General features: G+C 47.9%; 2 protein-coding genes across 2 annotated transcripts in view; one reads left to right on the top strand and one right to left on the bottom strand.

Annotated features, from left to right (window-relative positions):
- The first annotated feature begins 757 nt into the window (after positions 1-757).
- LOC131887598 (midasin-like) lies at positions 758-14,551 on the top strand. Its single transcript, XM_059236225.1, has 3 exons — positions 758-7,176; positions 7,245-12,796; positions 12,874-14,551. Exons 1-3 carry the CDS (start codon positions 758-760, stop codon positions 14,514-14,516), a joined length of 13,614 nt encoding a protein of 4,537 aa, XP_059092208.1. The 3' UTR covers positions 14,517-14,551.
- LOC131888621 (voltage-dependent calcium channel type A subunit alpha-1-like) overlaps positions 14,543-15,681 on the bottom strand; it is a 44,003-nt gene continuing 42,864 nt past the window's right edge. The window contains exon 42 of the mRNA XM_059237524.1: positions 14,543-15,613. Coding sequence (XP_059093507.1) covers positions 14,688-15,613 — 926 coding nt within the window. The 3' untranslated portion in view covers positions 14,543-14,687. The remainder of the gene's footprint in view (positions 15,614-15,681) is intronic.

Raw genomic sequence — 15,681 nt, 5'->3', positions numbered from 1 at the left:
AGGGGAAAACTCATCAAGCTTGGGGGGCAAGTCCAGACAACCACCCCTATTAAAAGCAAGACAAGTCGAAAAATGGAAAAAAGATCGTTGGCCAAAACTGGTTTTTATGGACCCAAACACTAGAAAGTCTTAAGATTTAGATGTTGAATCCATTTTGAGACAGAATGTCCCGAACTCTGGATTGGGTGGTGGGGTCACGCTTAAAGCCGTGATGTGTTCCAAGTCAGGGTGATGAGCTGAGGAAAGCTATTGGGCGTATGAGGTGACACCATGGTGCCTTATGCCCGCCAAACCCACCGAGGCCAACGTGTACGGTCTTGATGGCCCTTTATAGCCGATGGAGCCGAGCGTGGGGACAAAAATGGGGGAAAATATTGCCTGAAAGGCCCAAACATTCATCACCCACTCCCCATCCATAGGTAAAGTTAAAGCTCTACCGGACCTAGCCGGCTTCAACCTGGAACTAAATTCAGGATTGGGAGCCCTATTAACTGGATCTGGTCCCAATCTGTCATGGTCGTTTTCGGCCTTAACGAATCATCCTTGGGGGCTCCCGGGGCTCCCTCTCCCTGTGAGGGCCGCGTCACTTCTGAATTCAATGAGTCACGCTGATATTCAATAACAAACCAACGTGGTTCCAGTCTGGGAAATCCGGCCTTCATTGGCACGACACGTGAATAAGAATCTCAAGCGACCACCAATTATTCAGCGTGCTCAGTGATGAAGTCAACTCCTAACCCGTAGCTAATTATCCACCATGACTCGGTCCGCGGCCACGGCCCCGGATTTAGCCCCGGTGGAAGGTAACCTAGCCCATCATATCAGCCAATTTCTAGATCCCTCTGTCAACACCGTTTGGATCCGATCGCACACGCCCCTTTTGGCCCACGTGTTGCCCCATCTCCAACTCCAGCCCCAGGACCCCGACCAAGTTGAACGAGTGCTCGTCGCTTTAGCCCGCTGTCTGCACTCACAAGCCCATTTGTGGCCATTGGCTCAACCCATTCTTCGACCCCAGTTTCCCATTTTCCAGCGATTTTTAGGCCGCTCACCCGCCTGGAAATCGCCCGAACCGCGTCCAAAAAAACGCAAAACGTTGGGTAATCCGCCCTTAAGCGACCAGGACGTGCTCCAAGCCGCGCTCATCCTGGTCGAGACCAATCCGTACTTCCATCATTTGTGGGCTTGGTCCGATTTATTGGCCCGTGTTCATCATTTCCGGGATGACGCCACGGTTTGGTATGCCATTGAAACCTTGGCTCGGGTTTTCCAGTATGATCAAAGCCGGAAGTGGCAAATGGTCCCGACGCAAGTGATGGGACCCGATCGCTATCGAGCGCTGACCTTATCGCATCTTGCCCAACGACGAGCCTTGGCCAATGGGCCCGCCCCCGAAGTGAGGACCCTCCCTGACTGGCCGGACGTCAATCCCGCCGTGATCTGGGTCAGTACTGTGCCTTTACTCAAGGTCGGTGATAGTTTACCCGACCCCCACTCACCCGGATTTATGACCTTTGGTGATTGTCCGAATCGCTTGCGACAGATTTGTCTCTCTATTCACGCCAATCAACCCGTTTTGATTCGGGGACCGATTGCCAGTGGCAAAACGTCGTTGGTGGAGCACTTGGCTCGGTTAACGGGCCGGGATGAAGGGCGAGAGTTCCATCGAATCCAGATCACCGACCAGACCGATGGGCGTAGTCTCTTGGGTGGATATACGTGCTCACAAGTGCCGGGTCATTTCGTATGGAAGTCGGGTCCCTTGGCCGAAGCTGTCACACGAGGCCATTGGCTTTTGATCGAGGACATTGACCAGGCTCAAATCGATGTGGTGTCGACGTTACTGCCTCTACTTGAGTCCAAGGCCCTCTATTTGCCGTCCAAAGGCAGTCCGGTCACTCCCGCCCCCGGATTTCAATTGTTTCTGACCCAACGAGACTCGGAGCTCCGTCTGGGTGGACATCCCGTGGTCGTGGATTGTCCGCCTTTGGATCAACAAGACATGTTTGACCTGGCTGAACCGATCCATCCGCTTTTGGTCCCCGTTCTCCCCAAGATCATCGGTGTGCTCGTGGAAATCAATGGTCGTTTGAATCGCAATCGTGACCGACTCTTTACGGTCCGAGATTTGTTGAGTTGGGGCGCCCGGTGCGTAGAGCAGTGCCCTACTGGGGACATGAAGCGGGACATTCTGTTCCAGGAATCCATACACGTGTTCTGCAATCACTTGGCACATGAGAACGCCAAATTCGAACGGGCTTCACTCTTTGCCCAAGTGCTCAACATCAACAGTGACCAAGTCGATTACTACGTCAATGAGAGAACCGCTCCCGTAACTTACACCACCAACAATACGCTCAAAGTCGGACGAACTAGTTTGGACCTGGCCCATTCGTTTGATCAGTCCATGCCGTTTTGTCTGACATCGCAGTCTTCGAATCTTTTGGAATTTCTCACCATTTCCGTGCTAGCCGATCAAGCGTGTCTTTTGGTGGGCGAGACCGGAGTAGGAAAAACCACGACGGTCCAGTTTCTGAGCAAGGCTTGGGGCAGAAAGCTGCACGTGATCAATCTGTGCGAGCAAAGCGAGGCTTCCGACTTGTTTGGAGGTTTTAAGCCCGTGGATTTGTCCTTCAGTCTTATCCCGATAATAGGCCAGTTCAAGAACCTGTGTCAGAAGTCGTATTCCGTCAAACGCAATCGGAAAGTCGTGGGTCATCTGACGACTCTGTTTCACGACAAGAACTGGCTGGACTTACTGGACTTGTGCCTCAAGATCTCGTCTCATTCTCTCCATGAGGATTCCATGGACCAGGAGCTCAAACTTCAATGGGAGCAATTGAATGGTACCCTCCTTATGATCAAGCAAAGCGTGTCCGAAAGTGCCACAAATTTGTTCGCTTTCGTGTCCGGGGTTGTCACCGAGGCCATCAAAAACGGAGATTGGGTGCTCTTGGACGAGGTCAACATGGCGGAGAAAGAATTATTGATCGGGGTGATCTCGATTTTGACCAATAGTCGCCAAATCAGTTTGAGTGATGGGGAGAGTCAAGTGTCTCGCCACCCCAATTTCAGACTCTTTGCTTGTATGAACCCGTCCACCGATGTAGGCAAAAGAGATCTGCCCCCGGCACTCCGCAATCGCTTCCTCGAATATTATCTGGGTGAGCCCAAGAATCGCAATGACTTGGAAGCCCTGGTAAACGAATACCTGAAGAACTTGCACGTGAGCAAGAAGGTGGTGAGTAATGTGCTGGATTTTTACTTGAATATCAAGAGCTTGAGTCAGAAACGATTGTGTGATGGGACCGGTCATAAACCCTCTTTTTCATTGCGAACCTTGTGTCGAGCCTTAAGCATCGCGTCTCGAAACCCCACCGGAAACATTGACAAGTCCCTGACCGAGGCCTTTTGTATTTGCTTCCTCACTGAGTTGGACAAGGATTCTTATCCGATCGTGCTCACTTGCATCCTCAAATATTTCCCGTCCAAGTCGCAAGGGTCTCAAGAAATGGCGCAACCTTCCTCCGTAAAGGGAGAACGTGTGGTGAAGATTGAAGGCTTCTGGATGAAGTGTGGCAAATTCGAGCCTCTGTTACAAAACGATTACATTCTGACCAATTCTGTCCGGCAGAACCTGAAGGATCTAGCCCGAATCATTTCGCTCAGCGAATTTCCGGTCCTGATCCAAGGGGAGACTTCAGTGGGTAAAACCAGTTTGATCTCATATTTGGCCAAGGCCAGTGGAAACCATTGTGTGAGGATCAACAACCACGAACACACGGATATTCAAGAATATGTAGGCTCTTACGGGGCAGATGCATCAGGGGCGTTTGTCTTCAACGAAGGAGCCTTGGCGAAGGCCATGCGAGAGGGTCATTGGGTCATCTTGGATGAGTTGAATCTGGCCTCCACGGAGATCTTAGAGGCTTTGAATCGGGTTTTGGACGACAACCGCGAGTTGTTCATTCCCGAAACGCAAACCGTGATTAAGGCGCACAAATTGTTCCGCGTATTTGCTACTCAAAATCCGGCGGGGACCTATGGAGGTCGGAAAGTGCTTTCCCGGGCATTCAGGAACCGATTTGTCGAGCTCCATTTCGATGAGCTCCCTAATCCGGAATTGGAGGTGATCATTGAGAAAAAATGCGCCATCCCCAAGGCTATGAGCAAGAAGATGGTCAAAGTCATGAGTGAGCTTCAATTGGTCCGCAAAGCGAGCGAGGCCTTCCAAGGTAAAAAGGGCTTCATCACCCTTCGAGATCTGTTTCGATGGGGATTCCGATATAGCAAGTACGACCCGTCGACCCAATTTCATGATTGGGACCTTCACGTGGCGGAAGAAGGGTATCTGGTTTTGGGAAGTCGTCTCCGTGTGGCCGAGGATGCTGAGGTCGTTGCCAAAGTTTTGGAGAAGGTCTTTAAACGTAAGATCGATGTTCATGACATGTTCCAACCGAATCCGAGCACATCTTTGGTCCTCAGAGACGAAATGAAGATTCTAAGCTCGATCAAAGATCAGTGTAAGATCGTGTGGACTAGAAACGCCCGTCGAATGGCGTCCTTGCTCCTCCATAGTGCCAAATTTGAAGAGCCCGTCTTGTTGGTGGGACAGACCGGGTGCGGCAAGACCTCCGTTTGTCAGATCGTGTGTGACACCCTTCAACAGACCATGAACACCATCAATTGTCACCTGAACACGGATGCCTCGGATTTCTTGGGGAGTCTCCGGCCATGTCGCGATCACTCAAAGGGTAAGCTGTTCGAGTGGAAGGACGGGCCCCTTATTGACACCATGATCTCGGGACACATAATCTTGGTGGACGAGATCTCCTTGGCCGATGACAGTGTCATCGAAAGGCTCAATCCGGTCTTGGAACGAGATCGGGCCATCAACCTCTCGGAGCGCTTATCTGACGACTCTAAATCTGACACGCTCATTGTAGCCCACGAAAAGTTCCGGTTGTTCGCGACCATGAACCCTGGTGGTGATTATGGCAAGAAGGAGCTCTCTCCAGCCTTACGTAATCGATTTTTCGAGATATGGTGCCCTTCGCACCAAACCATGACGGATGTCACTAAGATTCTCCGAATCAAACTTCCCGAAGCCGCCCAAGATGAGGACATTCAGAGCATTTTGGATTTTCTCGATTGGTATCAAAATCGCATCCAACGCGACAACTGTTTCAGCATCCGTGATATTGACACTTGGTCATCGTTCATTCGATCGACCCACGAATCTTTGGGAGTGGCCAAGGCTATTGTCCAAGGGGCGTTATTAGTGTTTTTAGATGGCCTGGCCACAACCGAAAGTAGCATGAGCCCAATTGAGATTCAAGAAACTCGACGAGCCGCCATCCAAATGTTAGTCAAATCCCTCGCTCTAAAAGACATCCCATCCGATGATCCCAATGAAGACTTCAAGTTTCAAGACTCTGAGACCTCTGTAAGCTTTGGCTTATTCACTCTGCCCAAAAAAGCATCCATTACATATTCCCCCTCCCTACTCAATTTCCGCGTCAGTACTGTCCTTGAAAATGCCTTCAAAATCTCACGAGGGCTACAAGTGGACCGGCCCATTCTCCTTGAAGGACCCCCTGGAGCGGGCAAGTCCACGATGGTTAAGATACTTGCACGAGCCACAGGCAATAAATTGGTTCGAATCAATCTCTCGGACCAAACGGACATTGCCGATCTGTTTGGAACGGATCTTCCAGCGGAAAATGAGGCCGTCGGAACATTTAGTTGGCACAATGGTGCATTCCTGTCAGCGCTACAAGCTGGTCACTGGATCCTGTTGGACGAGCTCAACCTTGCCACGCAATCCGTCCTTGAGGGTCTCAATGCCTGCCTTGACCATCGAGGTGAGGTCTTTATACCTGAATTGAACAAGACTTTTTTCATCAACAAGCAATCCACGAGGATCTTTGGCACACAGAATCCTTCAAAAGATGGCTCTGGCCGGAAGGGGTTGCCACAATCGTTTCTGAATCGATTCACCAAAGTCTATGTTCAAGAATTCACCCCAGAAGACATTATTGATATTTGCACCGTGGAGGGGCCTTTAAAATCTGTTTCTAAAGGCCGAGAACTAGCAACCAAGATGACTCAAACCCTGGTGGCCCTTCGCGAGGAAGTGAATGTTCATCGATCCTTTGGTATTGCTGGATCCCCCTGGTCGTTTAATATCCGAGATGTGCTTCGTTGGTCCGAAGCTGTGCAAACTGGGGAAATCTCCGAGATCCTAAAAACCGGTCAGCTTCTATTAACATCCAGGTTTCGCACGCGAGAAGATCTAGATTTGGGCGAAAAACTGGTCCGATCGATGTGGAACATGACAGACGCACAGAAAGAGCTTCCAACCGTGTCCATTACACAAAATTATGTTTCCATCGGATCTCAAAAGATGTCCCGTGAGATCCATGCTCCCGAGAAAAGTGAAGGTCTGTTTTTGTTAAGGGATCAATTGCCGTATTTGGAGTCACTTATGATGTGTATCCAGAACAAGTGGATCCCTATTATCACGGGACAATCCGGATCCGGGAAGACCAGTTTGGTGGAAGTGCTTGCCCAGCTAATCAACCAACCCTTGTGCTCAATCACCATGAATGCCACCACAGACACGACCGAACTTTTGGGGACCTTTGAGCAAACCGATGAATACACCACGTTGAAAAGAATTCGAGAAGCCATTGAGCAGGAGCTGAAAATGATCAAGGTGGACACCGATGCCCTTTTGACCATCGCCAAAGTACGGGAATCCTTGGCGAAAGATCGAGGCATCAAGATCAAGGATCAAATTGAAGACTTGATCATCATTTGCCATTCCCTAGGCCGTGATTTTCCCCAAACCAAACAGAGTGTGGACGATTTAGGAGTGCGTTTGGCGAAGTTGCAAGCTCAACGTGACAACGTCCTCAACTCCACCTTTGCGTGGGTGGATAGCGTGCTCGTCAAGGCTGTGGAACAAGGTCAGTGGCTCCTAATTGACAATGCAAATTTCTGCGACTCGTCGGTTTTGGATCGTTTGAATGGACTCTTTGAACCTGACGGCGTTCTCACGATTGGCGAGCAAGGCTGTCGCAATGACGAAGTCCGGACTGTCTTTCCCCATGCAAATTTTCGCGTTTTCCTCACCATGGACCCGAAGAACGGAGAACTTTCCCACGCCATGAGGTAAGACACCAGTTTTCTTGTCAAAGACCAATCACTCTCTTATCATTTTGACAATTGTTTTTCCACAGGAACCGAGGTGTTGAGATTTTTGTTCATTCAGGGGTGAGTGGTCATGATCTTCTCATGGCCAATTTAAGATCGAAATTATCTGCCAAACGAGCCGAGGCCATCTTCGCGAAGTACTTCGCGCCCTTGCGTATAGATCTTCCCACTGCGGCGAGAATGGCTCAACAAATCCATATGGAAATGACCATCAGTTCCAAGATTGAGCCCACCTGTAAACAATTGGCCTTGGATGTGAGTGATTATGTTGATGTGCGTATTAGAACCCTAGGTTCTCCTTCGGTGAATCTAATCAACTTTCATCCAAGTGAATATCAACTAATGACTAAATGTGCTCTCGTGGAAGAAATCACGAAGATATACTCCCAGAAGGAACCCATGGAACCGCTGCTCTGTCTTTTCTTGTCGGAAATGGCGGGTTCTGATTTGCCGGCTAATTTTCTTCAGTTGTTCCAAGAACCGCAAAAGTTCTCTTTCGCCATTGCAACCACGACCCAAGAGAGCGTCGCTAAACTTCTTAATCCATTTGCTTCCAAAGTCGACACGAAAGACTTCGAATCAGCCCAAAGCTTAGCCAAATTGGATAAAGACTTGGGAAAGGGATGGAAAAAGCTCATGGATCCCTCCACTTTAGACAACAAAATCGTGCTCTTTGGGCTTTGGAAGCTTTGCGTGACCTTGAAACAGCTAAGAGAATCCTTTGCCAAGGATACCCTTGAAGAAGTTTGGGAAGCATTCCATCTTCATTGGATCGTTTGGAGGGATCTCTTGACGCCCATTTGGACCTCGGAACCTGATTTTGGATCCGTTCAAAGCGATCTCGATTCCATGGTAGATCTGAGCATTCTTGGAACTCTCAAGCTATGGAGTGTGACTCAGAAATCCTTGCCCATTCCGCCCACATTTCATGATGAAGCTCTGGCTTTGGATTTTCGTCGGGCTTTGACCTTATCCCATGATTGGTCCGTCTACAAATGTCAAGATGCGAGGGAACTTCAAGCTTTCCTTGAGATCATGAACCGTGTGGTTCTCGAGGGATCATTAGCATCCTTGCCCGACAAGGTCAATGTGACAGTGAAGAGCGAGAAAGATCAAACGATCAGGACCAACATCTTGGACCTGTTTAAAGCCCACTGCACGCATGTGAATAACTGTCGGGTGGAATCTGGAAGCTCTATCAAGAACATTCCCACCTATCCTTTGCTTTTGACCAATTCCGCCCACACGCAGCTCAATGAGAGCCAATTGCGAACTGAACTCACTTTCTATTCCATTATGGAGAGGAAGATCTGCGATATTTTTGGATTGAACACGTGCCATACTGGTCCAGATTTTGTCATGAAGATACTATTCACCCCAGGCACATTGTTCTCTCAATCCCCAATCGCGGCTTTGAACACTATCCGATCATCCCTGAACGGAATTTACTTAGAAATGTCGAAATCCGGAGAATCCTTAAAATCCGCCAAAACCCGTGATATGGAACACCTTGAAGAGACAATTGAGAGGGATTTTTCGCGCATTTCTCGACTCTTGGAAGATCTCTCCGACACCAGGGGAGTGAGTTTTAATGAACTCATTCAAGTTTGTCGCCAACAAGCCAAAATTCCTACCGACTTGGCAGAACTCCTTAACGATCTTGTCCAAGTTCCTAACCAGGCTTGTAATTCACCCAAGTACGTTCAGCTCCTTCAGGCTAAGATCCTCACCGGTCTCGTTTTCTTCCATTTGGCTCATCTCCTGAGCAAGGTAGACATGAAGGCGTTATTGGAAACCGAAGCCGAAATCCTGACGCTCGACGCCCAACGTTCCGAAACCATGATTATATCTGACACATCCTTGAAGATTCTCCACTTATCCACATCCACCGATGTGTACGATCACAACAATCCTCTCATGACCCAGGCCAAGATTGATTTGGAGAAGTCTAAAAGCCAGATCTCTGTGATCAAGTCTCGGATTCCCGTTCGATTGGAATCGTCGAAAGCTCTCTTGGCAGATTTTGCCCGCATCGCTCAAGGGCCATTGAGTCGAGAAAATATTCACGGTTTGGTACGAGAAATCATGAATCCTGATAGCAAGTCGGATTTGGAAGCACGATTGAAATCTTGGTCAGAGACCCTGGTTCAAGTAAAGCTCGATTTCGAGCAGAAATATCCAACATTCAGGGATGTTTGGACTGTGGGTAATTTGGGGCTGTGCGAAGTTATCTCGGGGGTCATGATTCTGAAGCAAGAGTTCCGAAACAACGACGAACTAGCACGCAAAATCAATACATTTAACACTCTGGAATCACTTTACCACGGGGAGTTCAATCTTGGACACTTGAAACCCAACTCCAAAGGACATTGCAATGTAATCATCGATATTGAACGCGATCTTAAGAACAAAGACAACCTGATGGAGCTCTTGACTTGTGGTGATCACGCAGATATTCTATCAAACTCCTTGAAGAATCTTGAGGACGATCTACCCCCTTCGAAATGCAAGTCTCTTCAGTATCTTCTCATCCAAATGACTGGGGTTGAGACAACTTTGAAAATCCCTAGTCGATTCGACAGTTTCATTCAATCTTACAAGAAAGACATCCTTGAACTCAGCAACGTTGGGGAAGACTCCTATATCGGGTTAGAAGTGCATAAAAAGGCTTTGGCGTATTCGATTGAGACCATGAAGGAAGAGTCCAAGGCCTTTCCAGAATTGGAAACGCTTTCATCCGCTTGTCGGGAGATCATACAGTACGTTCAGAAGAGTTTGTTGAGTAAATGGCCGGACAATGTCCTACTCATGGACATCATCCGCGGATCTGAGTCAATTCTGAGCCACAGTCTGAGTGATCCTCGCAAGGAGTACAAGATGGCGTTGGAGAATCTTTTGGTCAAAATTGGGTCTTGGAACAAGAACGCTTTCTGTTCTATTATGATTCACGATGAGAAATTGGCGGGCATTCTGGAATCCTGGAGACTTCAAGACGTCAAATCCACTCGATCCCTGCCTAATGAACTACTCAAGGGTATTTATAAGGACACCATCGTCATTGGTGCGACGTGCCTCAGAGTTGTTCTCCAAAAGGCTTTCGTCAAGACCTCCAAGCAATTCTTGGCTCTCGATATCGGTCACATGCTGATGGTATTCATGCTTCAGAGCCACGTGAACGACTTCCAACTAAGATTGAACATCCTAAAACACATCGCAAATTTATTGGAAGATGCCGATCAAAGTCTGTTTCGAATCGCGAGAAATGTTCACGCCTACTTTTCCCAGTACTTGGATCAGTTCTCCAAAGCCAAAAGTGGAAACATTAATTCTGCCAAGAAAAAGGTAGGAGATGTTTTGAAGGCATTCACCAACAAGCGCCACAAAGATTGGGAGCAGTTCTCCCGGCAGAAGAAAAAGCTGTCCGATGATTGCTTGGAACTTATGAAAATGTCTGTTCCTCAATTAATTTCGGTTCCTCCTGGTCGCGTAAATGAGGAATCCACTCGACAGGCATGTTCCAATGTGACCCCGTTTCAAGAACCGAAGTTCAAATGGCTCGAATACGGTGATGCCGTCGGGCAAATGATTGGCAACTCGTTGGAAATGTTCCATAAAGTGAAGAAGGCCAACAAGCTCATCGGTGAATCTTTGTGTGACTTGGTTTCGAAAATCAAGACCATGTGGGAAGATATTGATGCATTAGATCCTTTCCTCAAACAATTGAACAACAAAGAGTTCAAAACTTCCAACGACAAGCACAAAGCGCAGAAGATGGTTGAGAATCTCCTGAAAGAACTTCGGGATGACGGGTTATCCTTCAGAATCGGAGGCTTCCAAGTTCCAACGGCGGCCAAGGTCAACGCCAACCCGGCCTTGAACCTCGTGGCACAAGTGAACGATGTGATGCGATGCTCATCCAAGTTTGACTCGTTCTGTTTGGCGCTAACCACTCCTCAAGAACATGTTAATCCTATGGTTCACGAAAGAACCAAAGGAACCGTGTCACATGGACTGATGCAACTTGTCAAAGGTTCCCATGTTGTCTCGTGTGTCAAAAAAGATTTGGAATTCCTCAAGGGCTTGTTGTCGCACCTTCAGTCTGTTCAAAGACAAGAAGAACAGCGCGAATCTGAAATCAAGCGAGACACTTTAAGTCGTGCCTTGAAGACTTTGGGCCAAGCCGTGATTGATCCGTACTTGGAAATGGCTCAAGATGATATTCAACTTGATAGAACGATTCAAATGATGCACAAGATTGGAAAAGACATATTATCTGTGGAGCCAACGTCTGAGCTTGTCCTTAAACACATCGAACACCTGGAAGTGATCTTGCGTAAACAGGACAGCCATTTCTATCAGGATGTGCGTGAGCAACTACAAAAAGTCAAGAACCTTCATCAAATCCAAGCAATCCAAGCCTCTGAAGGGCGCAATGCATCCATGGCGAAATTGCCCGAATCGGCTTTGAACGATATAAAGACCAAAGTTCTAAATTACGCGAAGAAATGGTTGAATACTGTTCAAACGTTAAAGAAGAGCCTAACTCAGATTGACTTGAAAGAATCGCCATTCCTAGATTTGAACGTTCTTTTGGAAGTTCTTCTGTCGCTTCAAATGAACTCCCGTGTCAAGGAGGTGGAAAAGATCCTCAACCTACGGCGTCAATATTACCTTATGAATGTGGATTGCTCAAAGTTAGATGAGATCCTTTTGGAGGCAATTGCGCTGATCCTTCCATGTCTTGAGCCGGTAGCAAAATTGCTATCTGTGGCTGAGGCCTTTGTGAACGTATGCGGGAATCACCTGTGGAAGATCACTGATGTGTTCCATCAATTTGTGATTCACGAATTCCCCAAACAAGATGAAGAGGAGCAAGAAGGCGATTCTAAAAACGCGGAATCACAAAAACTCGATGGATGTGGTCTTGGAGAAGGCAAGGGAGAAAAAGCAACTACAGAGGATGTCGAGGACGAAGATTTGTTTGACAATCAGCCCGATCCTAATGAGAAAGAACAAGAAGATGATCCAGAAGATAAGTCCGAGGCCAAGGAAGAGGAAGATCACATTGACTACAGCGACAAGTTGGATGATGGACAAACAAAGGATCGGGAAGAAAAAGAGCAAGGATCTGACGATGACAAGGATGACAACAGTGACGAAGAAAAAGATGAACCTAGTGACGTGGAAGAGACCAATGTTGATGACGACGATAAGCTCCAACCTGAGGATTGGGGCTCTGACGTGGAGGAAGACGAGGACGACAAAAAAGATGACAAGGAGAAAGCAGAGAAAGAGAAAGATCCCCATCGAAAGAAAGACGCCTCGGCGGCTCAAGAAAAGGATGACGAGGAGGGCTCCGAGGAAGAACCCGATGAGACGAATGTGGAGAAGGAAGAGAATCCTCGAACACGCCAACCGGATGAGAAAGAAGAAGAAAATGGGGATGTTGAAATGAAGGACGATGAGTATCAGAACTTGCCGGAAGATATCGAACCCGAAGATCTCGATCTAGAGGATGACGCCAACATGGATGGAAACGATGATGACGAAGAAATGGATCCCATGGAACAAGAAGAAGGTATGTAGTGGAAGGGTCATCAAAGCTAGTGAATGGGGTGAGGCTGATGTAATAATAATCCCAATTAATCTTTCTAGAAGATATCCGATTACCCGATTTCGTGGATGAAGAACCAGAAAAAGACGACTCTGAGGAAAAGGACCAAGAAGAGTCCAATCCTTTAGGAGACGCACAAAATGATACGGACGCCGTTGCTCAAAGTGAGACGGCCAATGAAACATCCGACAAGTCTACGATCCTACCCAAGGAAGAAGAAGCTCAGGCCGAGAAAGACGATGACAAGGAGGGTCCTGACTCTATGGAGCAACAGCCTCAAAAGAAAGGAGCATCGAATGCTGAAGAGCAAACCGAGCCTGACCAAATTGAAGATGCCGGTAAAGAAGAAGATCAAGCTGAGCCTATGGATGTTGAAGAAGGCGATCGTGTTGAAGAGGAAGCTGACGAGATGTGTTTGGAAGTCCAAGACAAACTTGAGATTGAACGATCACAGAATGTCCTCGATGATGTCACGTCCAAGACATTTGCTCATTTGAATTCCAAAGAGCAAGCCACAGAGAGTGCTGCATCTACTCTAGACGAAGTCGCTTTCGAAAAAATGAAGGAGTTGAAATTGAAAGTGGACAAGTCCAAGAAGACCACAGAAGAGAAGGACAAATCTGAGCAAAGTCAACCAAAAGAGCTCAAGCAAGAGTTGGGCCAGACATTGTCCGAGGATGACATGCAGGTTTTGGAGAGCAAGCGAATTGATACCATGACCGTATCAAGAGGAGATGCATCGCAATTTGGACAATCCGAAACGTGGGATGTGAAGCCCACTGAGTTGGAAGAGTTCAAGGATATCGAACCGGATGTTTTAGATGTGCACATCAACCAAGAGCATCTGAAAGCATGGACTGAGCTCTGCAATTCCACTGCAGAACTTTCTCGCACCCTCACCGAGCAATTACGTCTGATCATCGAACCCACCAAAGCTACTCGCTTAAGAGGCGATTACAAATCTGGCAAACGCATCAATATTCGCAAAGTGATCCCCTACATTGCCAGCCATTTCCGAAAGGACAAAATTTGGTTGAGACGAACGAAGCCCTCGAAACGCGATTGCGAGATTATGGTAGCCTTGGACGATTCAAGTAGTATGTCTGATAACCAGGTCCAACATTTGTCCTTCCAAGCCTTGAGCACGCTTTGTCAAGCTCTCTCTGTTCTGGAGATAGGGAAAATGGGCGTTGTACGATTTGGCGAGAAAGTCTCTGTTGTACTTCCACCGAAAACCAACTTCTCGATCAACGATGGAGCTCAGCTCGTTTCACAATTCTCATTTGACCAAAATGTGACCAGAATAGTGGAACTGTTGAGAGTGTGCTCCTCTCTTTATTCATTGCCAACGGATCGTCCTTTGAGCAAGCTTCTCATTGTCATTTCCGATGGAAAGGGAATTTTGAACGAGGGAAAAATGAAAGTGGAAGAGGCCGTGAGAAACATGAAACTACAGAACGTGTTCACCATTTTTGTCATCGTGGAGGCTTCTGCTAGCTCAGAATCTGTTTTGGACATTCGAGCTCCCGTGTTTGATGACCTTGGGAATTTGAGATCCATCGATTCATACATGGCCAGTTTCCCATTCCCTTTCTACATCATCCTTCGGGAGGTGAAGAACCTTCCCATCGTTTTGAGTGACGCCCTGAGACAATGGATGGAACTTGTCACTTCCTCGAACTAATGATTATGCGTGAATAAAAGTCAATGACAAGTAAATATCAATTGATTTCATAGGTTTAGGGAAGCCATAGACAACATGAATGAAGAATCCAAATCATTGCGCCTCTCGGTGCTCTTAGGGTATCACAAAAATCCGCTCTTCATTTATGGTAACGAGGAAGAACACTTAAACTCAACACCAATCCTCTTCATCGCTTTCACTGAGCGAGGTTGCGCGCTTCATTTGGTAGCCGTGGCCACTAGCGGGAGCGAAACCTATGGTGGTGCCCGGTCGTGGAAGCTCTCGGCGACCGGTTCGAATTCCACGGCCTCGAGCACTTGCTATTTGTTGAGGCCCTACCATGGGCAGCTGGCGGCTTCCTCGGCCTGCGATCACAGCTTCTTCAAAGGCCACAGGATCATCTAGGCTCCGACTCCATCCTCCCTGACGACTGGGTAAGCCTCTGTGGTTCATTGTCGGCAGATCAGGCAGTCGCGCTCCAATCCGACTGGTTTGACCACGTGACGGGGAAATGTTCAACTTGGGGAAGTTCATGGGGGTAGTGAGAGCATTTGTTGAGGTGACAGGAGCAATGCGGGGCGCTTGGTCGCCAATGTCTAAGCCCATTCGATTCACGCCTCCTGCTGGGATTTGAGGCGAGCTGTTGATTGCTGAAATGTTGGCCAATGAGTCTATGTTCAAAGTGGATGGTTGTGTGGGTGTGGCAGGGAGTCTGCGACCACTTGGCCTTCGCCAAGATCTTGCCATGGGTTCGCCTCGGGCGGAAACATGTTGTCTTCGATGGGACAAAAAATTTTGACTATCAGTTGGAATGTGACCCATTCGACTGTAAATAGCTTCCTCATCGGCGTGCTCTTCTTCCTCGTCAAAGTAGTCACCTATTTCACCGGGTAAGTGGAATCTCCCTGATTTGTGCATTGGGGGCCACATTTCATGATCTTCTGGCACTCTAGACAACTCTTCAAATTCCCGTCCTCCATAACCGATCCTTCTATGAGAGCCAAATGGAGGGGTTTGTTGTGGGTGGTGTAGATGAGGTTGATATCGGTAATCGGCATACATGCCCCCATCCTCGGCGTGAACTTTGCGCATTTTCCCTACAAGATAAAGCGGGGAAAAACATGTCTGGCTGATTGATACCCACTCCAATTCCGATTTCCGTTGC

Source organism: Tigriopus californicus, chromosome 10 (assembly GCF_007210705.1).
Source record: "Tigriopus californicus strain San Diego chromosome 10, Tcal_SD_v2.1, whole genome shotgun sequence".
NCBI lineage: Eukaryota > Metazoa > Arthropoda > Copepoda > Harpacticoida > Harpacticidae > Tigriopus > Tigriopus californicus.
This window is presented reverse-complemented; position numbering and strand designations above follow the sequence as displayed.